This window comes from Malaya genurostris, chromosome 2, assembly GCF_030247185.1.
Source record: "Malaya genurostris strain Urasoe2022 chromosome 2, Malgen_1.1, whole genome shotgun sequence".
NCBI classification, from domain to species: Eukaryota; Metazoa; Arthropoda; class Insecta; order Diptera; family Culicidae; genus Malaya; species Malaya genurostris.
In genome coordinates, this window is record NC_080571.1 from 277,185,468 (window position 1) to 277,212,616 (window position 27,149).

Sequence of the window (27,149 nt, forward strand, 5' to 3'; positions counted from 1 at the left end):
GAAAACGTGAAAAAAATCCACAAAATTATTTTCAATGACCGTAAAGTGAAGTTGATCGAGATAGCTGACACCCTAAAGATATCAAAGGAACGTGTTGGACATATTATTCACGAATATGAGAAAGCTTTGTGCAAAATGGGTGCCGCGTGAGCTCACAATCGATGAAAAACAACTACGAATTGATGATTCTGAGCAGTGTTTGGAGCTGTTATATCGAAATAAAACCGATTTTTTTCGTCGATATATAACAATGGACGAAACATGGCTCCATCACTTCACTCCGGAGTCCAATCGACAGTCAGCTGAGTGGACTGCACCCGATGAACCGAACCCAAAGCGTGGAAAGACTCAACAATCGGCCGGTAAGGTTATGGCGTCTGTATTTTGGGAATCGCATGGTATAATTTTCATCGACTACCTTGAAAAGGGAAAAACCATCAACAGTGACTATTATATAACGTTATTAGAGCGTTTGAAGGACGAAATTTAAAAAAACGGCCCCATTTGAAGAAGAAAAAAGTTTTGTTTCATCAAGACAATGCACCGTGTCACAAGTCGATGAAAACCATGCTGAAATTGAACGAATTGGGCTTCGAATTGCTCCCTCATCCACCGTATCCTCCAGATTTGGCCCCCAGTGACTTTTTTCTGTTCTCAGACCTCAAGAGGATGCTCGCTGGTAAAAAATTTAGAAGCAATGAAGAGGTAATCGCTGAAACTGAGGCCTATTTTGAGACAAAGGACAAATCGTACTACAAAAATGGTATCGAAAAGTTGGAAGATCGCTATAATCGCTGTATCGCCTCTGATGGCAATTATGTTGAATAATAAAAACGAATTTTGTGTTTCTATTAAACGATACGAACTTTTCAGTCGAACTGTTACATCCAAATATCTTTTCTGCTGATCAGACAACATACACTAGCAGATTGTTACAGAAAATCAAACCTTAATTATATTTTAATAATTTCTAGTTGGTTCGACGTAAAGTCGCCATAACAAAGTTCAGTTATGTAATGACTGAGAGGAAATATATTGAAACTTTCATTTTAGGGGCAAATTTTTTCTCTGAGAAAAACAACATAAAATTCTGTAGTAGTTTCACGTAATAAACTGCAACTATAATTTACCGCGGCGGTTTAATGCGACGGTCGATGACGCCATAAGCCATTTGGGAAAAAATCAAAATTTCGAAAATCGCCACTAAAATTTTTCACAAGTGATTTTCAGACAAAAAAATCATCGATCAGAAAACTCACTGTAGAAAAGTTCAGTATTGATTTTTGGACAACGCGATTCTCACTGAAATTGATTTCGCAAAATCGGAGGCTCTTCTCACTTTCGATTATGTCTTTAGCGATATTTTTGTAAGTGAAAATTCGTCTTTAGCGATATTTTCTCCATGTGAAACCATTTTCATGAGAATTGTAGTCAAAATTTAGTGTCCGGTGGCTATCTGACTGATCTGATGTTTACCATCTGAGACAAATAATAGCACTTTCACTATCCAACAAAATGTGACGCAACACCATTAAAAATCGCTGCAATTTCACATCTTATTAGATGCACATAAATGGAGCGTCGTAGTTCTCGCATATTTACGTGGAAGAACATTTAATATTGTGTCTAAAACTCCATGACATAAATTCGTTGAAATAAAAAAAAAAGAATACTGGATAGCAACCGCCGCGACTTGAACCGAGAAACATTGGATTGCAAGTACGTCTGTTAATCGACTGAGCCACAGAAGCATACATCTGTTTGGTTGGTAAAAGGTGCATTTAAATTCATACTGTCGCACTTGCTAGCAGAGTACAAGTTACAGTCGAAACCAGTAAAATTCAAGCTAATCTAACATTAAGTCATTATAAATGGAATTTTCCGTCATTTGACAAATTAGGTCTTTATGAATTACATCGTATGAGGAATTAAGTCACCTGTATTATTCAATTTTTTTTTGGAGTGTATATTTCATCTACCTATGAAGGTGAGAATTAGAACGAACGCGAATTTATCGTGATGTGAGAAAATGCACTTTTGGTGAGTTTACCTGGTTGATACAAAACATAGGAATACCACCTAAAAGAGTAACAAAGTATCTTCATATATTAGATGGCTTAAAAATCTTTTGTGATATAGCATTATTGCTGCTATTGTTTCAAACAACACTTTGTATATAACTGTTTTTGATAGATCACACGTGAATCATGTCTATTGTCATTGTCAAACTTGTTCATTTTGGTACATTATTTAATCATGTATCGTCGTTTGGTCTATAATCATTAATGGGTAAAGTTGGAGGAATTCACTTTATCGAAAAATTGTGTTCAGCGACGACGCTCATTTCTGATTGAATACGGATGTCAACAAATTTACACAAACTAAATTGCAAATAAAAGTTCTTAATCCGACCTCCGACAGTTTCCGGTTTCAAAAGCACCGATAATAGCGAAGAAATACTTAAAAACCTGTTTTAATCCACCTAGTGGTTTAATGATGCCTTTCTCATATTACTTATATTTCCAAAAATATCACTGGAAGATCCTGTCAAAAAATTTTGTTTTCTATCTTGAATAAAATAAGAAACTTTCTTCGCCCTATAGATCTAGAACCGGAAGTCGGATACGGATGAAATTCAACAGCAACCTATTAGACTATAGGAACTTTTACTTGAGCCTAAGTTTGTGGGAATCGATCAAATTATTTCTGAGAAAATTATGTGAATCTCGTTCTAGAGTTTTTGACCACTATTTCCATTACTTGGAACCAGTATAGCCGAAGTCGGTTCGTTTAGTAAGTAACTAATATAGTCTACAAATTGAATCAGTTTTGAGTCGAATCTAGAACAATTTTAATTCTTTTTTTGCGTCGTCGCTCTAAATGACGGTGTGCAATTTTAAGCACACTTTACCCTATGAAAGCATGATGAAATTCAATAGCAACCTTTGCACAGTGGTTTGTATCGACAAACAATTTTATTAATGTACGTTTTTCCTAAGAAAATGGTCAAAAAAGCACTCTATATTTTGTTGTCTCATTCACACAATTTGAAAAGGCCACGCCACACGCTTCGTAACTTTATATTACTTGATTTAAGCTTTCCAAAAAGTATATGTATGTGCCTTTTGGTCTGTGACCCTGTTTCCTATTAGTAGTTTAAGGTAATGTATATAAAAGTTTAAATGTTACATAACTTTTTAAGGAAAAAGCAAAACCGTGCACAGTCTTCAGCAAAAATGTTTTAATTTTTTACCTTTTTTTATATATATAAAAAATAGGTATAGAATTCGCTCAAACTTTCGAATAATTTTCCGAGGCCCGGAGGGCCGAATGTCATATACCAATCGATTCAGCTCGACGAACTGAGCAAATGTCTGTGTGTGTGTGTCTGTATGTGTGTTGTCAACTAAGCGGTCGAGATCTCAGAGATGGCTGGACCGATTTTGATCAAACTAGTCGCAAATGAAAGGTCTCCCCGTCACCCAGAACGCTATTGAATAGTTTTGAGATCGGATGTTTACTTTTTGAGTTATACGAAGTTTTATGTCAAAATTTTCAATTTTTGACCGTATCTGTCACATTTGACCTTGAAAACAGAATATGTTTCCAGACTTAGATTTCGCTCGGTAATACCTATCCAACAAGCCATAGATTGTTAAAATCCGTCCATTTTTAACGGAGATATCGATATTTTTGTGTAAGCCTTATTCCAGTAGAAGGAATTTTGAGCGCTGTATGAAAAAGCAATGCTTGGGAGCAACATGAAACACGATTTTTTATACTGTTACATATAATTGTTTCTAAGTACCAAAAAGACTGTGTACAGCATCCTTTTTTATGACAATTTGCCTCGGACCAATTTTAGCACGGTTCATTTGTGGCAACATAATCTTTCGAATATGGCATATGTAAACCAGATGATACCAGCATTATCGAGTTGGAAGTAATACCATAATTATATTGATTTAAACTATTTACAGCAATAAATGCTGAAAGAACATGACTTCCATATACCATACGACTCAGTTCGTCGAGATCAGCAAATGCGTGTGTGACAAATAATTTCACTCAATTTTCTCGGAGATGGTTAAACCGTTTTCTACAAACTCAGATTCATATGAAAAGTCGTATACTCCCAAACAAGGTTCCTGAATTACGTTTGGGTCCGACTTCTGATTGCGGAACCACAGGGTGATATATGAAACGAAATTAAAATAATGCAATTAATTTTTCTCGTAGATGGCTGAACCGATCTAAGATTCAAATGAAATCTAAGAATCATCTATGATTCAAATGAGAGGTCTTAAAATCCTATAAAACCTCTTACTTTTTAGTCAGATCCGACTTCTGGTTTAGAAAATGCAGGGTGATTAGTATAAAAATGTCCATATCACATAAATTAATCAGGTTTATCGGGTTTGCAGATTTGGATAGTCAATTACCAAATAAATATATTTCAGTTTGAGCGGTATTCGTTTTTGGATTCGGAATGTACCCCCAAATTTTAATTCGCACTACAATTTCTCAAAGATGTCTACACACTGCTCAGGTGAATTTAACTGATTTCGGCTACAACGATTTTAGAATTCCGGTTCCAGTATCGAATCGATTCTCAAAGCTCAATCATTTTCTCAAAAAAGACCTAATCGAACTTCAAAAACAAATATTACAGGACTTAAAGTCCCATACAAAATTGGTGAATTTTATCCGATTCTGGAATTACAGATGATGAGTTTATAAATTTCATGTAAATTGTTTGGCGTAATAATTTATGGCCATTCGAATCATTTTGGGCTATGCTAATTCCTGAATACCGGCTCTGGAAGTACCATAAATAATGACGAAAAACTCTAAAGTGGAACTTACTTCGACATCTCATGGAATGTTCAATCGATTGTCGCACGCTAAGATTGAAATTCGATATGTTTTGCAGTTTCGGCATTACAGGGTAATGAGTGATTAAAATCTCAATTTGCCGTTTAAAACGACGATAATTAAAATAATGTCATGAGAACTAAAACACCTAAGAATATCCATGCAAAAACACATGCGTATTGATAAAAAAAGGTATCATTTCACTGCTAGGTGGATTAATCACGTTTTTATTTTAGTAATTGTCTCGAACATAGTAAACATTGAAAATAATTGCGAAAAAAATTGATTTTAAGTGGTTTCAAACGAAAATGCTTCATACATCCGAAAATTTTTGCGTTAGACCTACAGCTTCTTGGGCAAAGTTTTTTCTCGTTAGAAGCTCTAAAACTTTGTAGAGGACATCGTTTTTCTATCTCCTAAGGGAAAAATGTTGTTGAAATGAACTTTTATCGTAGTAGGCTTTGCACATTTTTTATTGTGATCAAATCAAAAGCAAAGAATTTGGCCTTTCTGTTTCAACAGACTTCGCAGCCGATTCTTAGTGTACAGAATCATTGCATGGCTAGTACTATGGATCCTACTGACACTAAGAATCCTTCTAGGTCGGGGCTCGAACATACGACAACTGGCTTGTAAGATCACCGTCCTATGCGTTGAACCGCCAACCCGGGACATCAAATCACGAGGTATATTTTTGTGAATGAGTTCTTCAAAGGAACTATGTATATCGGATCGACGGTTTAGCAGCTAGAGAAATTATTTCACATTTTAGTCGGTTCAAACCACTGTGCTTTGGTACTATAAGATTTTTTATTTTATGAGTGATATTATTTGACACATACTCACACACATACACATGCATTGCTCAGCTTGACGAACTGTGTCGAATGATATAGAACACTTAGCCCTCTGGGCCAATTTTCACTAGTCAATTTTTCAAGAGATTGCAAAAACTTTCTATATGAGAAAGGTAACAAGTGTACTTTTACAGAAAAGCATCGTTATAACACTAACAAGTAGGTACAAATTGAATAAAAGAATTAGAAATTTACATTTTTTTTCACCTGAAAAATATAAATTTTAATGTGGCAACCCTGCACGCTATACGAAATTGAACAAAGCACACTGCGAACGGAGCAAAACCGCACGTGCCGTCGCGTACTAGTTTTGCATCGTCATTGACGTCATTACGTCATGCATCGTCATGACGATTGGAATGTTTTGATACTCATCGCCCTATAATTTCGGAACCGGAAGTCGGATGAGGATGAAATTGCACAGCATATTTAAAGACAATGAGATCTTTAATTTGAATCATGATTCGTGAAAATCGGTTAAACTGTTACTGAGAAATCGAATTGAGTTCCGTTTTTTTCAGATTTTCTTCACTATTATCGGTACTTTCGGAAGCGGAAACAGGAGACTAGTAGTCCCAAAGTAGTTTTATATATTCACTAACTAACAAGATCTGCCAATTAGATGAATTTAGCAGTAAGATTTAGAAAAATGTGCACCTCATTTCGCCATCGCTTGTGAAAAAATACTCATTAAATTGAAAATTTTCACTAATCGCACTGTAATACCGGAACCGGAAGTCGGATCTGATAATTTTTTTGGGGACTTTCTAAAGAATTTCAAGACCTTTTATTTGCTTATTAGTTTGTAAAAAAATGGTTGAGAAAGTTTCGAGAGAATTGAGTGCGCATTTTTTAATAAATTTGCACATATTTCCTTGTAATTTCTGAACCGGAAGTCGGATCAAAATGAAATTCAGGAAAATTGTATGAGGATATAAGACCTTTCATTTGAATTTAAGTTGGTGAAAATCGGTTAAGCCATCTCTGAGAAAATTGAGTGACATTATTTGTCACATACACACATACACATACACAAACAGACATTTTGTGATCTCGACGAACTGAGTCGAATGGTATATGACACTCGGCCCACCGGGCCTCGGTTGTAAAGTCGGTTATCACAGCGATTGCATAACCTTTCTATATGAAAAAGTCAAAAACAGAGCTAACTCCGATTTCTCAGCAACGGTTTAACCGATTTGCACACAAATCTTGATTCAAATTGCTCACAAGTTCCTATCTTACGCCTTCCCGTATGCCTAAGGTCGACAAAACGGTATCAAAGGGTAAACGGTGCGAATTGGTTTGTGCTTTGTAGCTCTATCTAAACAAAACATAATTATTAAAGTAATTTCAAGAGAAAGGAAACAATGTTTTTTTTCTTTACCTCTAAGTTTATTCTAGGTGCACGTACCCATTTTGACTAACTTACGTTTTGTCTTTGACTCATCAGTGTGTAGCAGTTTATGTTGCCCTGCTACTGCAAAATTTGTTTCGTCCGAGACGGCAGTTTAAACATTATGCAAGTGTTTTGCAAATAGCATTAACTTTACGTCTGCCTAGCGTCTAAACAATGAAAAAAATCATCATTTTTGCGAATTTTTTCCTGAATTATCGTTCAACAAAATAAATTCAAATATTTTTCATAAGAAAAGGCATCATTCGAAAAACATTTTGTATATTTTTCGTGGAAAAATATTGAGAAATAAGTCGGTGAAGAGGTATTTTTGAGAACGCTTCTTAAAAATCATGATTTGCGGTGTCTACTGTATCTCAGCGCAGACTAATCAGAAGTGAACAAATGAACACAGCATAGTTAGAGTAGAAGTTTTTCTAGACCCCAACGTTTCTGTTTGATTTTTTTTTTTCAAAATTATTTAAATTTTTGGTGGTTGTTCAAAGTGAAAACTAGATTTTTCACGAAAAAATCCGCCATTTTGTAGCTGTTAAACCTCCCCAAAGTAAAAAACAACGAAAAGGATAACGTTGGGGTCTGGTTTTTTATATGTAGAAAGTGTGTGCAAAATTTGAAAAAAATTGGTACAGTTGTTTTTGAATGACGATGGACACGGACTTTCAAAACTTGCCTTCGAAGAAAACGCGTTCAAAAGTTTTTGTCTATAAAATCAATGGAAACAATTAATTACTCCAGGGAGCCCGTAGGGTCTAACATTTTCAAAAAATCATATTTTTTCTTTTATAATTTATTATAACGAAACATTTCAAGAATCAACTTTCTTTGCGTTTCGCCTTCGGCTCGTCAGTGCTTAAAGCAGTTCAAATTGAACTGCCATCTCGTGCCTAGCAGTTCAACTTAAACCGCTAAGCAGACGCAAAGTCCACACTACTTATGTGACCCTTTAAGGATATAACACTAGGTGCCATATCCTATCTGACGTCTCGGGCGTAAACGAATGACGACTGGCTACTGGTCACCGCAGAGTTTGAACATTTAGGGGTTTTTTTGTTTTGTGCAGAAAAGCACATATTTAGTTTCAACTTTCTTTGCGTTTCGCCTTCGGCACTTCCAGAGTGTCGTTCCAATAGGCTTGAAAATTTCACAGAAAATTTTTCAAAAGGTTTACTTCAAAAAATATAACGAAAATAATAAATGATTTTTCAAAAGTGTTAGACCCTACCCGCCCCTTAAGCAGTGGTGCACTCACTAAATAACAACCAAAGAAATCAACAATGTTTAGTCTTTCTAAATTAGTGTTGCGTGAAAATTTATATTATTCACAATCGTTAAAAACTCCATTCCAACAGTACCCTTAGTAACCGATCCACCAGCTCGGGAAAAACCACTAAATTACAACATTTAAACCGTCAGCTGTTCCAACAACCACTGGAGTACCAGTAGAACAAACCAAATTTATAAGCCCTATAAATATTTTGAAATTAAATTTCTAATTTCGCTTTCGTTTGCCAAAAACCTCCCCGCTTCGACACTAATCTCATTTCGTGCTTTTGAAGCAAGTGCTTGCAAAGGTAATGTAAATCCCGGCTCAAGTGGAAACGGCACAGTGGTAGCGCCGGGAAAAATACCTTTTCCGTACGGCTGTGGTGGTGGTGGATCGTGTCGAATTCGTGTCTGACTGGGGAGAAGTCGGTACGTAACAAAGCAGCAAAGCTCATCCCGCTACTAAGCCAAACTGTATTTTAATGTGAAACAAAAAAAAATGTATAAGCAGTATGGTGGCTGATTTTATAGGGATGTAAAAATTGACTCGGCAATTGGAGGTGGTTCGCTGCTTGGGTGGGGGCGAATATTCGGCACAGACGGGTAGGGAATTAAATTCATCTTAACTTTTAATTGGCCGGATTAAGTTCCCCCGTTCGGGAAGGTGGGGGAAGGGGACGTTATTTTTTTATCGTTTGATGGATAGTCAATATTGTTGGTTTTTGTCATAATATTTTCCTAACGATCCGGTATTAAGCACATCGGAAAAGCTGATGAAAATACGTCGAAAACAAACCGCACACACCACTGCTTGGACGGTGGGGCACTCACAGTCTAGTCAAGCATAATACCCTCTCTCAAATATTTACTTTTCATAAAATTTTTAATCATTTTCTACCCGCATCATCATTTAAACCGCCACTGTTGGCATTTATGCTTTTCTGCTCGGATCCCTCCCCGCCGCTGCAAAGTGACAACCAAGCATTCATTGTTGGGCCAATTCGGTGTCACCCTGCTGTTTTTCGGTGACATGCCAATCCTTTCCGAAAACGGGTGAATGGACCTCGGATTCATGCAGTGGAACCGTTTTTCGGCAATGTTTGGTCACCGGATTTAGCTGGAAAAATTTTACTATCGCAAAGCTAAACTGCATACCAACACCTTCGTTCGACCTGATCAACGGTATCAGTTGAGGGCAAGAGAAATTGTTTCATGTTTTAATACATTAATAAATGATTTTTGAAATGATATTGTAAAAAGAGCTACAAAACAAACTAGTCATTTCACGAGAAAAAAGAAGAATGAGATGATTTTTTTAATATAAAAAAACATAAATTGTAAAACCAAAAAGCAGTTCCCTCAAAAGACGACACCCTGATCCCGTGACAAAAGGTAGTCCTTTGTTTAAATTTTTAATTTCTTAGTCTAAAACACAACTGCTATCCAACACCAACGAAAAAGTTTCCTTTCAACTCGCAACATAGGCTCATTTTGGTTCCATTTCATTTCCCTCAGGTCGTAAATTCGCGCCGGGAAAGCGACGCCGGAGTGTACTGGTGTGAGGCCAAGAACGAGAACGGAGTTGCCCGCAGCCGGAATGCCACTCTACAAGTAGCAGGTGAGTTTATGAGGTGTTCTTTTCCAGGAAACAAAATAATGAAAGCAGAGCCGTGAATTGCCCCGTTCTCTCTCTCTCTCTCTCTCGCTCTTTCGGTGTCTAGAAATAAGTCATGAAAGGAAGAAATAAAGTCGTTCTATGCGGTAGGATAACAACTTCCGTCAGATCACCCCGAACGAAAGTTTTCTTCAGTGTGCAGAGTGTAAAGAAGGCTGGCGGATTGCTTAAAAAAAGTTCTTGCTTACGGTTTTTAACTACTAGAAGAAAAAGTGAAATAAATGTTTAGCAAGTTTTTTGAGATACGTGGCTAGAAAATTCAACACCCACATTTTGCAACTTAAGAAATTGTGTCGCGAGCAAATCCATTCCGTCGGAGAAACCGAATTGATTCCAAACTGATTTTTGAAAAGGGCATATGCAGTTTGGGATGCACTTTAGACAAATCTCTTTTAATCAAGAACTATTAATTTAGGGGACGGGTACAGCGTGATGGGTAAGTCGATGCCTTTCACGCAGCCCACCTGTGTTCGATTCCCAACCCCGCACATAGGGGCAGAAAGTTTTTCTGGCCCGAAGAGGCGAATGACCTTAAGGTTAAGACCTCTATAATCAAAACAAAAAAAAACTATTAATTTCATCAAATTGAAGTAAATCAAGGGAATACTGTAAAAAATATACACCGAACAAAAAAGTTCATTGATTTTTTAAGTAAAGTTTTAAAGTTTACGATGAAAAAAAATTGAAAACAAAAACTAACTATTTTAGCAACCTTTTTTTTGAGAATCTGTTAACGAAACTAATATTTAATTTGATTAGTGCCTGTTTCAAATTTAGGCAGCCGCAGACAAAACAAGTCCGTTTTAATAAGTCTAACAAGTTTAACAATTCGACCAGAATCCTTATATTTCGAGTTTCATGTCCAAATATATGGAGAACATTATACTTGATTTCGACTGGGGTGATAATCGTGGAAAACAGGAAAACGGCTGTCTCAGTCTTATAATACAAACGAATTTTGTTCACTGTCCGACGCACAGTGATTCCTCTTCATACAAAAGTTGGCAAAAACCATAAATACATCGATAAACGTCAGCTGGATGATTTTTTGTTAATAATTTGAGGTCTCTGAACATATTTCCATCTTGATAATGTATGAAAAAATATTCGAACCACCTAATAGTGACATGATGCACCGTTCGCTACGGAGCGAAAAATGACGACATTTTTTAATAAATTCACTTGTGTATTTTTTTATCTCGTGATTGATTTGGAGCTTTCATTAATGTTTTAGATAATGATTTAACCTGTGTGGAAAATTTATACACAGAAAAAAATTGTTTTCCTTATACCTTGAAAACATCAATTTCCCCCAAAAGGGCTTATCTTATTATGTTTATTTTCTGATATGTTGTAACTTACAGCTGATGAACTTTATTGCACTATGAGTAAAGATGGAAGAGTAACAAACGAAAAAGTGTTTTATTTGTTTTTCACTAAAATATCGATTTTTGAGAAATGTTCTGCATTTTGCATTTTTTTAAGTTTTTGACTCGATTTTATGAAAGAACACAAACTTTTCAATAAAATAAGTACAAAACAGAATTTGGTCGAATACTATTGGTTTACTAATAATAGTGGATTTTTATTATGTTAAATTATCTTATTAAACTATGTAAAATGACGAAAAAATGACGCTGAGCAAACATGCAAAAAATGGTTTTCGCGGTCAAAATTTGAGATTTTTTATATGAACTACAAGAAAGTTCCGGACAACAGAAAAACTGCATGTGGTGGGATCGACTGGGTGCTATTTATTATAAGCTACTCAAATTAGGTAACACCATCACTGGTTCCATATACATATTACACTTGCTGTGTTTGGACAGAGCATTGCATGAAAAGCGGACGCAATATGAAGATCTTCATGGTATAGTATTTTTGCTACATGACAATGCAATGTTTCGAAAATTTGAAGTTTTTTTTGTAATTTTCTGCCCAGTCGCTATTTTTTTTTTAGACATTGTTCCATAGGTTGCCATTTGTTCCAATCCATGGCGCATAACTTGTCAGGTCAGTTTCCAAAACTACGACACCACCAAAAATTGGATCGATTCATTCGTCGAATCTGAGAAAATAGAATTTTTCAAACGTGGTATCCGAGTATTACCAGGAAGATGACAGAAAGTAGTACTTAACGATGGACTATACTTTGAAAAACTTAGCAGAAAAAACGGTACTAATGTATTCCAACGCCTGATATATTATAAACAGATTTATATAATAAAATTTGTATAGGTGTTTTATGTTATGTATTTTATAAATCTTCTGATTTTATTTATCACATAGCCGTTTATTTAAATTTTACTCGCACCGACATTTCATTTACAAAAGTATAGCCCTTGTTTCTGTGATTTTTATTGTCGATCCCGCAAACAATTGAAAATGACCTTCAAAGTGCAGAGATGTGCAGGATCGCATACTGGTTTTAGAAAAGTAAAGAAAAAATGCTATAAAATCAAATACTATTGAACAGTGGCAGCCCTTTCCTACCTATATTGAACTCTAATCGCAAAACATCATCATTACGCCATATATTTTGTATGGAAGGATGAAAAAAAAGTTTACAATACCCTATCTTTGAGAGGATATGCAGAGATTATTTCTTATTCAAAAATTTTTATACTTTAAACTGTAATCCTTCACTTATCTGAGAATTCAACAAAATTAATACCGTGCAGGAAAAAAATATTTTTTGTTTTCGGATTTCTGCCAGCTTGGCATCACTGTGCGACGTTTCGGTCTTTGCTTTGGTGTATGCCTTTTTCAAGGAAAACTGGAAAATTTTATTGTGTTACATTGACAAAAACATATAGCGTTGAACAAATGATACAATGTAAAAACTTACTCAAATCTATCGTTTATAGTCAAAATGTCGATGTCTGATACATGTCTGGAGATTTTCAGCTTAATATCAAGAGCTTGATGATTTTTAAAAGCCCATATATTTTTAAAGATGTTCGCTTTGGAATTTTGGAAAAGCGCCAATAAAAATAAGTAACAAATGCTGTTTCTAGAAACAGGTTTTAAAAAAAATATTGCAAAATAAATATAGATCCAGTTTATATTTAATGTTATTTTTCCAATTAATTGAATAATTTTTCAAAATTCATGGAGTTTTTCATTTTTAGAATAATTCAAATTATTTTAAATTTACATCAGGTGTACAACTTTGCTTCCGCCGTTTTCCGATAGGTGGCTGTACCGGCTGAGGCTGGTTAAAATACTTAGATGATAATGCCTTTAAAGTGAGTGTGTACAGTGCCTAACGAATTGTCATCGCCGTTTCAGTGAGTTGTTTTCGTATTATTCACGCTCCAAAATGTCTGTTTATGTGCCCAATTCTCGCCATTTGCGGGAAGTTTTACTTTTCTGTTACAATTCGAAAAAAAATGCAACTGAAGCGCATCGAATGCTTTCAGAAGCTTACGGTGATGCTGCTCTGAGTAAAAGAACGTGTCGGGAGTGGTTTCAACGTTTTAAAAATGGTGATTTCGATATCGAAGACAAACATGATTCAGGACTCCTTTTTTCGAGCCGGGATTCAAAAATTTCCGGGAAGATGGAGGAAAGTTGTCGCTAGCGATGGACAATACTTTGAATAATACATCTGTAAGCACTTTTTCGCAATAAAGCTTTAAATTTTGGAAAAAAAACGGCGGAAGCAAAATTGTACACCTAATAGAAGTAACAGGAGCGCTGAAGTTCTCATACGCAGCGTTTGACCGGTTGTTTGTGATCGCTGAATTTGTTGAGTTCGTCAGACCAGCGAAATCCTGCGCTCCTGTAGCTTATTTGTATGAAATTCAATTAAATAGTATACTACTTTTGAAACAGCAGCATGAATCATTGATATTATAGTTTAACAACTATAATATCAATAACAATCACGGGAAGTATGAAAATTATACTTGCAATTTTAATCGACGATGTTGCTGCACCACCATTTACCTCACGGAATTTTACCATGTTTAGTGGAAATCTCTGCATGGCTTATAATGGCGGGAATGATTTTAAATGAATGTCATTTCGTTATCATGTGTGAGTTAATAGAACATCATTATAGTGATATTGAACGGGATTAGATTATGCTTATACTTTCTTCGAGTGATCATAATCATTGTTGATTTTTTTCAAAATTCGCCTTGTGGAAAAATGTTGTTTACGCCAAAGAGTAAGTCTCAGAAGACAGTTTAGGTGAGCTTTACTGTACACACAACAGAAACCGATCAGTGATAGGATTCGAGCAGTTATAGTAGTAGTGGATAATATTAGATATTACGATACAGACTTTCCGGTACATTTTACGAGACTTTCCGGTTATGTGCTTTCCGGTAGAGACAAATTTTGTTCCTATAATAATGAACGGAAACTATAAAAGCGTAAAGCAGATCAAACCAGTTGCGATCGTACGATAGTACGATAATACGAGAGTGGGTTAGTTCATTCACTCGTTATTAAGTTACAGTTACTATTAATTCTTGTTATAGTCGTTATCGTCCAGTTTAGTATGTTAGTCAGTCCAAGTTTTTGTTTAGTGGTCGTTAGTGTTAAATATAATTCAAGAGTTTTCACTTTGTCGCGATAATCCATTTCAGAAATTCCGAACACTATCCGACAAAACCACAACCGTATGGTGTGCAAACAAATGGGTAGAATTTAATCGTGAATATCTCGAGTTGTACTAAACGTAGCAACATAATTCTTTCTTTATGGTAACAGAAATATAAATAACAATTTATAATTAAATTTTCAGCAATGTGAGATAACCATCAACGGCTTAAATATTTTAGTTTTTCCAAACTTTTGGAGGTAATGGGGAAAACTCATCACGCTTGTTTGCCTTTTTCGCACTCGGACGACGATTCCGAACGTCGATTCCGGTCCACCTGTATTCTGAACTTAATTTAAGATTTAGAATTTCGTTTCAGAATTTAGCTGCAGAATACAGCTTCAAAACTACGGCTTATTCCAGATTCTGAAATAAAACAAATATGACAAAATACAAAGATATAATATGATTTTTCGAAGACCCTACGCTTCTACTAGAAAAATGAATTCATTCTTTCGGCTTTATAGACACTAAACTTTAAACGTTATTTTCTCGAGGGCAAGCTTTAAAAGTCCGTATCCATCGTCATTTAAAACCACCAATTATTCACAAATTATTTTCAAATTTTGCACACACTTTCTTCATGTAAAATAATCATAGCTCATGTTACTTTTGTATGTAAAATACACACTATGTAGGGTAATACTTTCAAATCAGCAACATAAAATATGGTTTGTGATCGGATTTTTATTATTAAGGTTATCATTATAATTATACCGGGCGCAAAAATACTCTACATCACGAAGCATGGAAGTCCGACGCATGTCTTTTCAAATAAACTTCAATCCATTTTTATGCATCCGAAAATCTGCTGCGCATCAGCCGCTCTTCCTGTAAAGTGGCCGAGTTTTGGTGTCGTTTTTTGTTTCCGTACTTCGTTCGTAGAGGCGGTGTTGTGTTTTCTACTCCCATGCATCGGTACGCTTGAATGAAGGTTTGAAAATTTTTACACTCATAACCCTGTTATTTCGGAACCAGAAGTCGGATCAGGATGAAATTCAGGAATTTCGTATGAAATCATAAGTCCCTATCATTTGAATTTAATTTTGCGAACATAGGTCATGCCATCGCTGAGAAAAGTGAGTTCAACTTTAGAGTTTGTGAACAATATTCATGGTGCTTCCGGAACCGGAAACCCCGGACTACTTTAGCCTCGATTGGAATTGGTTTGAGCCAGTTTTGTAAAATAATTTTCGTTTTCATTTTTAATCATTTATGAATTTATGAAATCTCTTCATCCTTGTAATTCTGGAACAGGAATTAAGATCAGGACGAAATTTCCAAAATTAGGTTAAAGCCGGGTATAAATAAACGATATAAAAAAAAGGACGAAATTCAAGAGTTTTGTTTGGGACAATATTTGAAATTAAGTTTGTTTAATCGGTTGCGCCATCTTTGAGAAAAGCGAGAATGTAATTTGGAATTAGAATTTTTACTTTATTCGCGCTGTAATCCTGAACCGGAGGTCAAATCAAAATAAAATTTAGGAACTTTGTACGAGACAATTATGCGTTTTATTCAAATCTAAGTTTGTTGAAATCGGCTTAGCCATCTCTGACAATGGTTAGGACACTTATTTTTATTTTGTCGCCCATTTTATCCCATAATTCCGGAACCGGAAGTCAGCTCCAAACAAAATACAGGAATTTTATATGGAACCACACAACCTTCCATTTGGATTTAAGGTTGCGAGAATCGGTACAGCCATCTCTGGGCAAAGTTAGGGCAAGAAAATGTTACATACACACATACATTTTGCGTACTCGACGAACTGAGTCGAATGGTATATGTTTATTTTATTTTTTAAGTAGTGTTGTGTCATCTCGCGTTGTTAACACCAATGCGAATAGGAGAAACAAGATACTGGTGAGATCGTTCCTCAGAGATATTTCTCATTTTTCTTATTTACAATGTCTTGTTATATTTCTCCTCACAAAAAATCGGTCTAGACTAAACTCCTTAGATTAAAGACTGTCCCAGAAAGTATGGACGCAACCAAAAACTGCTGCCATTTCGCAATAATTCAGAATCTGTCAATTTTTATGGCCACGTCCTATTGTTTACACTCTTCTCTAACCACTTGTGCAGTTATTTATTCGTTTTCATTAGTTTGTTTCGAAATACGTGGACTTTCAGTAGAACAACGTCGAAAAATTGTGTACAAATAGTGCACAGAACTGAGAAAGATGGAAGGAGTAAGTGAAAAAGCCGTGCGAAATGCAATCAGGAAGTTCGGTGAGGATAAACCGAAAACGGGTCGAAAAAAGGTCCTGCTAACCCTCAGTTGGATAAACGTATACTGAAGGCGTTCGAGCAAAAGAAGGAGGTTTCAGTTTGGGATGTGGCCAAAAAAGTGGGCACTTCGAAGTCAAATGTTCTTCGTGCTAAAGAACGTTAAAATCTTCGATCCTATAAGAAGCAGAAACAACCAAAACGTAGTCCGAAACAAGAAGCATCGATCAGGCCGTGGGTTCGAAAGCTGTACAATACGATTCTTGCTGGAAATTTGAACTGCATAATCATGGACGACGAAACCTACGTGAAACTCGATTACAAATCCTTGCCAGGACCACAATATTATACGAGAAGGGCAAGTGTTAAACCAATCCGAGACATCGATTGAAGTCGAAAAATGTGGTAAGAAAGCTATGGTCTGGCAAGCAATTTGTAGCAACGGTAAGATGTCGAAACTGGGGTCTGGTTTTTTATATGCAGAAAGAAAAAAATTGGTTGAGTAGTTTTTGAATGACGATGGACCAACTCCCCAAGTATCATGCATTTAGTTCAATATACAATTTTAACTAGTTTCTGATCAATCACCGGAAACTCTCGGCGGTCAACCAAGCTAAGCTAAGCTTGATGCAGTTCCAGTTTCTGATTGTTCTGAATTCAGATTCTGGTGTAGATAAATAAATTATGGCAAAAGGTACTCAACAGTTGTTATTGATATTCGGAAGGGTGAAAAAAGCATACCAGTTCAATTCGTATTCACGTTCTTCAGTTACGTCTCTGACATTGGCCACCCGCTTTTTTCATCGGTGACATTGGATTATTTGATGTTTTCGAAGAACTTTTACTATGAATTCAAGAAGGTTAAGAGTTGGTTTTCGTAGTAATTCCATAGCCTTTCCTTAGCAAAAGGTAAATACAGGGTGATTTTTTAAGAGCTTGAGAACTTTTTTAAACAATAAAACGCATAAAATTTGCAAAATCTCATCGGTTCTTTATTTTAAACGTTAGATTGGTACATGACATTTACTTTTTAAAGATAATTTCATTTAAATGTTGACCGCGGCTGCGTCTTAGGTGGTCCATTCGGAAAATCCGCTTTTTTATCGACAAATTTTGTTCAGCGATGAGGCTCATTTCTGGTTGAATGGCTACGTAAATAAGCAAAATTGCCGCATTTGGAGTGAAGAGCAACCAGAAGCCGTTCAAGAACTGCCCATGCATCCCGAAAAATGCACTGTTTGGTGTGGTTTGTACGCTGGTGGAATCATTGGACCGTATTTTTTCAAAGATGCTGTTGGACGCAACGTTACAGTGAATGGCGATCGCTATCGTTCGATGCTAACAAACTTTTTGTTGCCAAAAATGGAAGAACTGAACTTGGTTGACATGTGGTTTCAACAAGATGGCGCTACATGCCACACAGCTCGCGATTCTATGGCCATTTTGAGGGAAAACTTCGGAGAACAATTCATCTCAAGAAATGGACCGGTAAGTTGGCCACCAAGATCATGCGATTTGACGCCTTTAGACTATTTTTTGTGGGGCTACGTGAAGTCTAAAGTCTACAGAAATAAGCCAGTAACTATTCCAGCTTTGGAAGACAACATTTCCGAAGAAATTCGGGCTATTCCGGCCGAAATGCTCGAAAAAGTTGCCCAAAATTGGACTTTCCGAATGGACCACCTAAGACGCAGCCGCGGTCAACATTTAAATGAAATTATCTTCAAAAAGTAAATGTCATGTACCAATCTAACGTTTAAAATAAAGAACCGATGAGATTTTGCAAATTTTATGCGTTTTATTGTTTAAAAAAGTTCTCAAGCTCTTAAAAAATCACCCTGTATATATAATACGTTATGGCATCATGAAATTGCTATTTGGAAAATTTCGAATTTCTAAAGTGTATGTTATGTAAACAAAACATTTCTTCATCGCAAAATACTAAAAATATTTCAGTGTAAGTTCAACAATCACTGAAATTATTCAACTACTTCATTATGTATTAAACTACTTCAGAGACTACTAAGTTGATAACAATTGACAAATACATTCCATGCATGAGATCCAACCTGCATTCAAAATTATAATTACAATAATCCTAGCGGGAGCAACTGACCAAACCAATTCCAATTTCGCAAATGAAATCGACCATCGTAAGTGGGCACATTTTTTTTCTCGGAAACCTTTTTTCAGCCACGGCTTATTCTACTCCGTGCCACCGTGAAACACATCCCAACGGTTCCTCATCGTTCCGGTCCAGAGGAAGATCGTGCTGCTCAGTTTTTTCCTCCCGTTTTGTTACAGTCATTCCCATATCGCACAAAAATGCAAAACTCTTTTCCGTTCGAGGTTGTTCTGTTCCTGTTGTCGTGGATCTTTAGCTTCCAAACCGCAGCTTCGCCAGTGCCAGACCTCACGCGGCACTAACCGTGCTCACAAAGCGGTGCAGTTCTAAAATGAGCGGAAAAAAAGATTTTCACGCAACACAAAGGATTTCCTATTGGGGATAGCATTTTGCATTTTAGATTCCTTTTTTATTTCTCTCGAGCGTTTCTATCTTTCGATAGAGCCTTTCCCAGGATGGTTATAAAAAGGAATGATTGGAATAGTTTCATTTTGCAGTTTGAAGTGCATTTACGATATTACCAATTTTTTTTAGTTAATATATAGTTTGGGACAAAATCTCATTTATCACCGTGGTAACCCACTTTCCTGACAGGAAAAATCGCTCACATAACATTTTAAGCTCGGTGACAAAAAAAAACAGAGTATTTCGTTCCGTTGGAAAAGTTAAAAATCGGACAGCATAAAATGGAGCATGTCTTGCAAAAACACAATGAATGGATGGACATTTCTGGTCATCAAGCACATTTCACCACATATGCAAATGCACCCAGGAGAAACGGAATTTCCGTTCGTTGGTTGGCAGAAGTAACAGTGGTTAGCATGGTAGCAAAAATAACATACTTTGGTCAGATTGTCCAGCTCTACTGTGCAAAAAAAAAAATAATACCACGAAAAAGCGATTTCATGTGACTTTGACCAGTGCTTCAATTATCACTTTACTCTGCGCTGTCACGATGCCGTGACTTTCTCGATTTCGCCTAAAGTGATGAAAAAATGAATAAAACGCTATTACTGTCAAGATCTAGTTACGTCCCCAGAGGAGCAGAACCCTTCATAGCCAATTCAAACTTTAAAAATAAACTCCATGTCTCCATTCATCCCTCGTATGAAAATATAATCAAATTAAAAGTCACATAAAACAAAAGTTCAAACAAACGAAACATGCCCGGGCGAGGTTCCAGCGCTCAGTTAGTGCAGCCATTTGACCGTTTGTATTCCTAACATCCCCGACTCATGCGAACCCATCCCAGCACAATTTGGAGCTTTGTCCACATGGTCTGTGTTGATAACGGATTTGCATCACCCGCATCACATCGAGAGCTCCTAAAAAGGGTCATTTGTTTCAACGCCAGCAACCGAAAATAAAAAAAAAAGATCCTTTTTAGAGCACCATTTACCACTCCATTGGGAAGCTTTGTAGTCAGAAATATCGGGACGTATTTAGGTCCTATCGTACGAATGAGACGGATGTTTGGCTCGGAAATAAACGGGGACCGCAAAGTGACTGGGGCAAATTTTCGGTATCAATTTAAATTATTCATAGGATTTGAACCATGAACCAATGCTTGTAATGAGTCGAAATGTAAAATTATCAAAAAGACACCGGAAGGATCGGTCAGTTTACTTAATTTTACGTTTCATCTTCTACTCATCAGTGCATAAGCAGCTTATGTTGAACTGCTAATGCCACTTCACGGTTCAACATAAATCGCTAAGCAGACGTAAAGTAGATTTGTTGTTTGTGAATCTAATTCTAACTGAAATCTAACGGAAACAAATGACGGCTTCAGAGTCTAACGACCAACACATGCTAGGCCTTTAAGGATTTCGGTACCAGTTTATGGTGATCGAAAAACCTTGGTCCGCATAGTATTGTTCGAAACGAAATGTTTTATGAGCAAATCTTGTTCTGATTCACATTATTGTTCACATACATGTACTTCTAATGAATTAATGTGATATAATCGAGATTCATCATAGCATCTGTATTTTTTGTTTCAAAATATTAAAAAAAGCAAAGCCTTAGTATTACATTCCTGTAGTGGAATCGGGGCTCGAACATACGACAACTGGTTTATAAGACCAGCGCCCTATGCATTGAACCGCCAACCCAGGAAAAAATATTAAATAATCATATTTATCTGAGATCTGACACCTTTCCAATTAATCCTTTTTGGTCAAGTCGAATTTCAGCACAGTTCGAAAAATTCTTGTGATTTTACATCTTGTCAGATGCACATAAATGGAGCGTCATATTTCACATAAATTTATATTCAAGATCATGAAAAATTGTGTGATTTGAAAATTACATGGCTTGAAAACGAAAGGAATAAAAATCAAAAAATCGACATCAACAACGCGACTTGAACCGAAAAACATTAGATCACAAAGCACACCAGTTAGTCCACTGAGCCACAGAACCACATATCTGCTTGGCTGGTAAATCGTGCATATAAATTCATACATTCTCACTTGCTAGCCGAGTGCAAATTACTCTCGGAGCCAGTAAATTTCTGTACGGATGGAATAATGTGGCATTTGAGAAGTTCATCAGTTATGAATTGTATCGTTTGAAGAATTATGTCACTTGTAAAATTAATAATTTCTTTCTGTGAGAGTCAAAGTACTCTGTGCCTTGGGGAAAGTTCAACTTTTTATTGAAACTAATGTCGTTTTCGCTAGAGAAAACTGAAACTGACCCAGGGTAGTTTCATCAAACAAACACTTTTCACTAAACTGTGTTGACTTCGCACTTAGCAACGGGGGGTTTGAGCAAACCTGATATAAAAACCAGGTTCGAAACTGACTCGATTTTCAGTTCAACAACGTTGAAACTAGGTTCGAAACTGGCTTCAAACAAACGGTATGACAGCAGTTAGAGTGAAAACTGAGTTTGGTTTAGCACCAAGTGAAAACGACATAATATTTATTTTATCAATAACTTCTAACAATTTTTGACGTAGAACTACGTCTTTCTTTACTATGCTCACCTGGGTGCATTTTCAAAATTTCACAACACGAAAGTGTAATGAAATTACTCCAGATTTGTTTTCCTAATAGTTTTTCCCCTGTTTGAGTATTTTCTTTAATTCTTACACGAAACGAATTGAAAAAGATTCAAGATTGTGGTTAATACCACGTTTGATACGAAAATATTGTTTAAATAGTGAAAAAATATTTTCAAACACGAAACGTTTAAATTAACCGAATCTATAAATAGACTCTATTGCGCGTTTGTTAGCTTCAGTCTATGATAATCCATGAACGGAAACACATCGAAGAGTAGGTAAAGAAAACGAAAAGTGGAAAACAATGGGGAATATTATACACTATCAGCCGTTCTAATGGCTCTAAATGTTATCTACAGAACTATTAGGATTACTTCCTTTGTAAATCAAAAGTGAAAATCTTGCATCTTGCAATTCCAGAATAATTTGATTAGCTTAGTGCACTTTTTGCTGTGCGAAATTTGTTCTAGCAAAATGTTCCGAACAGTGTTTAATATCGTAGAGAATTTCACAATTTGGCTCCTCTGAACTCGGTTGCCAGAAATGAATCTCGTACAGCATTTTGATATTTTTTTTCAATGAAGTTTGTAAATTCGAATTTAAATAATCAACATCAAAATTCTATATTTTATTTTTTTGTGGCCGTTGGGACATCCCGTTTGTGAAAAAGCTCCAAACGAAATTTAGTTTGGAATTAATCGGCAGTGGGAACAGACGTGTTGCGGTTCTTTCGCAAAGCCAGGTTCATTTCAAATAAGAGCGATTGCGTCATACAGCTTCTGGTCGCTGGCATTGGAGGAAAACGAAAACGAAAAGTGGACAACGATAGGGAACACTCTTTTGAACTTTTGATCTATTATGTTCACTGTTCGTTCCGTTCGCGGTGCAGCATTCGCTTCAAACAAGTGCGGAAAATTCATTAAATTATGAACACAACAGAAAGAATACATATACAAATCGACAGTTCTAAGGGTCACTAATGATAGTGTTATAATCCGCAATTACGGTCAAATAATTTAGTTCCAAAGCATCTTCAGTGTCTCTACATAGAATCAAGCAAAGAGTTAATTGGATTTCCTCATATACAGTAATTTGGCTTTATAAAATCGATTTTCAATCAGAATAAGTGTCATCACTAATCCATACGACGTCCAACTTCACTTCGGGTGCCAAGACTCGGTGCGGCACGTTAGCGCTGTGGGGAGGGGGCTCACAAGCATGTGGCAGATTGACTTTGTGCGCCGTTCGCCAAAAGAATTTTCCTCGGGGAAATAATTGTCAACTGTGCTGAACGTTGGAGAAATATTAACCTTCGGTTCTTTTCTGAATTCAAAGCATTTTACAAAAGTCTAATCAGATTTCACTTGAGATGGTTAATTTATTAGCAGAACAATGAATCAAAATAAATGTGCATTTTTAAAGTGTTCTACCCTTTGTCTACAATTTAATAATTCTACGTCAATCTCGCGGTTTTGTCTCTAACGTTAACTACTACAAGCTTTTTTCTCCATAAAAAAGTATCGGTTTCCAGCAGCATTCTAAATTCGATGGCATATATTAACTAACACCTTACGAAATGTTCGAGGCACATTAGAAAAGTATAGAGCTGTTTGCTTATATTCCACAATAAGCTTTTTTAAACGTTGTTCATATTTGTGTGGGTGCCATTCATTCTGCTATTTCTGATGTTGTTTCGATTCAGCAGTCATTTGCTTATCTTTGCGTACAATAAATAATGTCTACCAAAATCGTTTCTTACACTATTCTAAACTGACGTCACAAACGGAAACATATAGAAGGTTATGTGGAAGAACTTCAACGTCTATTTTGATACCGTATTCAAAACAATAGCTTTGTTCTGAAAGGTATTTTAAACGATTGCTATAGTTTTATGTCATAGATGCGTAATAATGTGCAGCCACGTTAATATATTCCAATTATTAAAATGGGCTAATATCCATGCCTGGCTTGCATTTAGATTCTTTCGGATCAAGTGATTTGTGATTTATGATATTATTCTAGATTCATTCAATTTATATGTTCATAATTCTGGAATACATTGAAAAAAAATCATTGTTGACGTTTCACTCGGAAGTTCATAATTCCATAGCTGTTGAACCATTTAGGTGGTGTTAGAAGTCCAACATAAACTGCTGACGCAATGATGAAGCGAAGACGAAATGTAGAAATGAGAATAACTATGTGCACTTAGCGAAAAACCGGTAGCCATGTGGTACCAAAACTCCTGAATAACTAAGTAATAAAAACATAATTGTTACTAGCGAAATTCAAAAAAATCTGAGCAATTTGAAGTGCATATAGTAGTGGATATAGTCGGGTGAGAATGTGACATCTGTCGCCAGAGGGAATTCATATCGTTATACCATGTGTACCCTTCAACGAATTTTTACCGCACAATTTTCTTTAAGATTTCTGAACCCATTTCAACTAGAGGTTGAACTTAGGTTCATTTGAAATCTACTATTGCGCCTTTGATCAAGTTCGAAGATTACTTGGAAATCGGAATCGAAGCCATTCATAGAATTTATTTTACCGCTGGAGCATATTTTCCATTCCAATGCTTCAGGTGAACAACTAACTTTCGTTCAAGGCGATTTGCAAAAACTCGCAAGACATCGACCTACTTTTTCCGTAATAGGTAACGCTCTTATATTTTTTTCAACGAAAAACAGTACATTTGGCGTAAAAATCAAGAAAATACAGTAAATCGATTTTGAAAAAACAATACATTTTACAGTACGCATTTTTCTGAAAATAGTGAATAAAAAACGAAACCAATAAATTTGATCAGCATCTCACGGGGAAAAAATATTGAAAAATTGACATGCGAATACAATTTGTAATGAAAATCGCGAAAAAGACGCCACAGAGACGAGACTCGAACCCGTAGCTAGCTCCAATCCGGGTAAATCGTTTTGCCAATTAACCCCTTTACGATCAAGGGAAATATGTTTCGCTTTAATAAAAATCGTTAAAGATTGTTCAAATACTATTAAATCGATGTTTTATTACTGAATGGTAAAGAATACTTATTTCCAAGGCGACAAATGTGTTTCTGAACAAATAAGTAAAAAGAACTATCAATCTTTATTGCGCTAAAAAAATTTGTGCAAAATGACATTTAGAAAATAGAACACATAATAAATGTGGTATGTGCAACTTCCACAAATACATGAAATCGTTTCGTAGAATGCCATAACTAACTATTTATTTTACTATTCTGATAATTAAAGCAATTAAAGCAATAAATAAAATTACGATATAATAAACCCAACTCTTCTTTTATTTATTTCTAAGAATTATAGGGAAAATATTTCCCATGAAATTATAGGAAACTTATGCACCCTGCTATGTTTTTCTGGTGAAATTCTCTTAATTTACACCCTCAATTGCTAAAATATTGTCTTGTACTGACATATTTCGTCCTGTACATCTTATGGTCGTGAAAGGGTTAAATTATCCAGCATGGGAAATACTCTAAGAAACAGCCTAATTGAACAAAATAACCGAGTATGTAGGGTAGCTTAATTGGAAAAACGATTTCCTCTGATAGGAGCAAGCTACGGGTTCGAGTCCCGTCTCTTCGGTAGCTTTTACGCGGTTTTCATCACGCAGTTGTATTTCCATATCATTATCATTAAATCTATTTTCCTCGTTAGATACTGATCAAATGTAAAACTAGTTCAATACGGTTGTACATCTTGACAAGACTAAACAAATCGTTAAATGCAAATAATTATCAAATGATTTATTTCTATAATCTCAATTTTTATTTATTTATTTTAGAAGCTTATATTTTTGTTGATGGTTTTAAATTTAGTGTATATTTTCGTTTTGGTTGAGACATTTTTCATTTATTTTTGAATCATCAAAATTTCGCTAAATTGTGAATAATAATGATTAATGAAAAATTTGTTGTTTGCATGCACTTACAATCACATTCGCTACGTGTTGTCGCTGTTCTTTCTGACGTTTTGTACTGCCGCAAATTGAAATTCGATGCGTTAATGACTCAAAATTCTGTATTATTTTCTAGTGTGAGAAATACAGTACATTTCAGAGTAAAAATACAGTACAAACTAAAATACAGTACATTTGAGGGTAAAAAACAGTACGCAGTATTAGGGTCGAAAATACAGTACAATACTGTAAAATACAGTACTGATACGAGCATTAGTAATAGTGGATGAAAAGTATGTCCAGTGAAATGGTAGGAAAAATAACTGTAAAGGTAAAATACTTCATAATAAACTCTCTGCTGACTACTTTACAGTTCTTTATCCCAGTAATCCGACTTGTTTCTCTTCCGTGAAAAACCCCCCTTGCTTCTAACAGATCCCATTTGGATTGAACTGATTACACCGAAATCTCCAATTTCGAAATAAGCGGGGGTTCGTAAAAAGAGGTAGTTCAAAAAATAAGTTTACGTTATTTGAGATTTGGTTCGCAAAAAAAATTTTTTGCAATGAATGTGGAAATCCCCCATCATATGGCTATTTTCGGAACGGATGTGAAGAGTAAGTGCAAGAAAATTATGTTTGGGGTCGTTTCAAAAATCAATATGGCGGCGTCCGGTTGATTGATATTCCTTTAAATCCCTTACAATATGGGCATTTTCGGAACAGGATTGATGAGTAGATGTCGGAAAGCGATGTTTAGGATGGTTTTGAACTTCAAGATTGCGACTTCCGGTTTCATGATATTTCTTGAAAACACTTAGAATATGGGTATTCCTGGAATGGATTTGGAAAATACATGCCGTACAATGTTTTAGGTTGTTTGGAGATCCAGAATAACGACTTCCGGTTTATCAGTATTCCTTATTACCGTATTCCTTGAACTTGGTAGTTTTTGAAAACACTATGCCAGGAGTTACCACATAAATTTTTGAAACGAGCTCAAACATCGTTTATTGGTATTCAATCTATTCCGAAAATTCAAAAGTTTTCAAAAAATATCAAGAAACCGGAAGTCGCTATCATGGATTTCAGAACTACCTCAAACATCGTTCCGACATCTACTCATTAATCCCGTTCCAAAACACCCATATTCTAAGGGTTTT

The 27,149-nt window shown here is 35.8% G+C and overlaps 1 protein-coding gene across 1 annotated transcript in view; it reads left to right on the plus strand.

Moving 5' to 3' along the window:
- LOC131430203 (protein sax-3-like) overlaps nucleotides 1-27,149 on the plus strand; it is a 360,057-nt gene that overhangs the window by 233,018 nt on the left and 99,890 nt on the right. Inside the window, exon 3 of the mRNA XM_058594951.1 lies at nucleotides 9,928-10,030. Coding sequence (XP_058450934.1) covers nucleotides 9,928-10,030 — 103 coding nt within the window. The remainder of the gene's footprint in view (nucleotides 1-9,927; nucleotides 10,031-27,149) is intronic.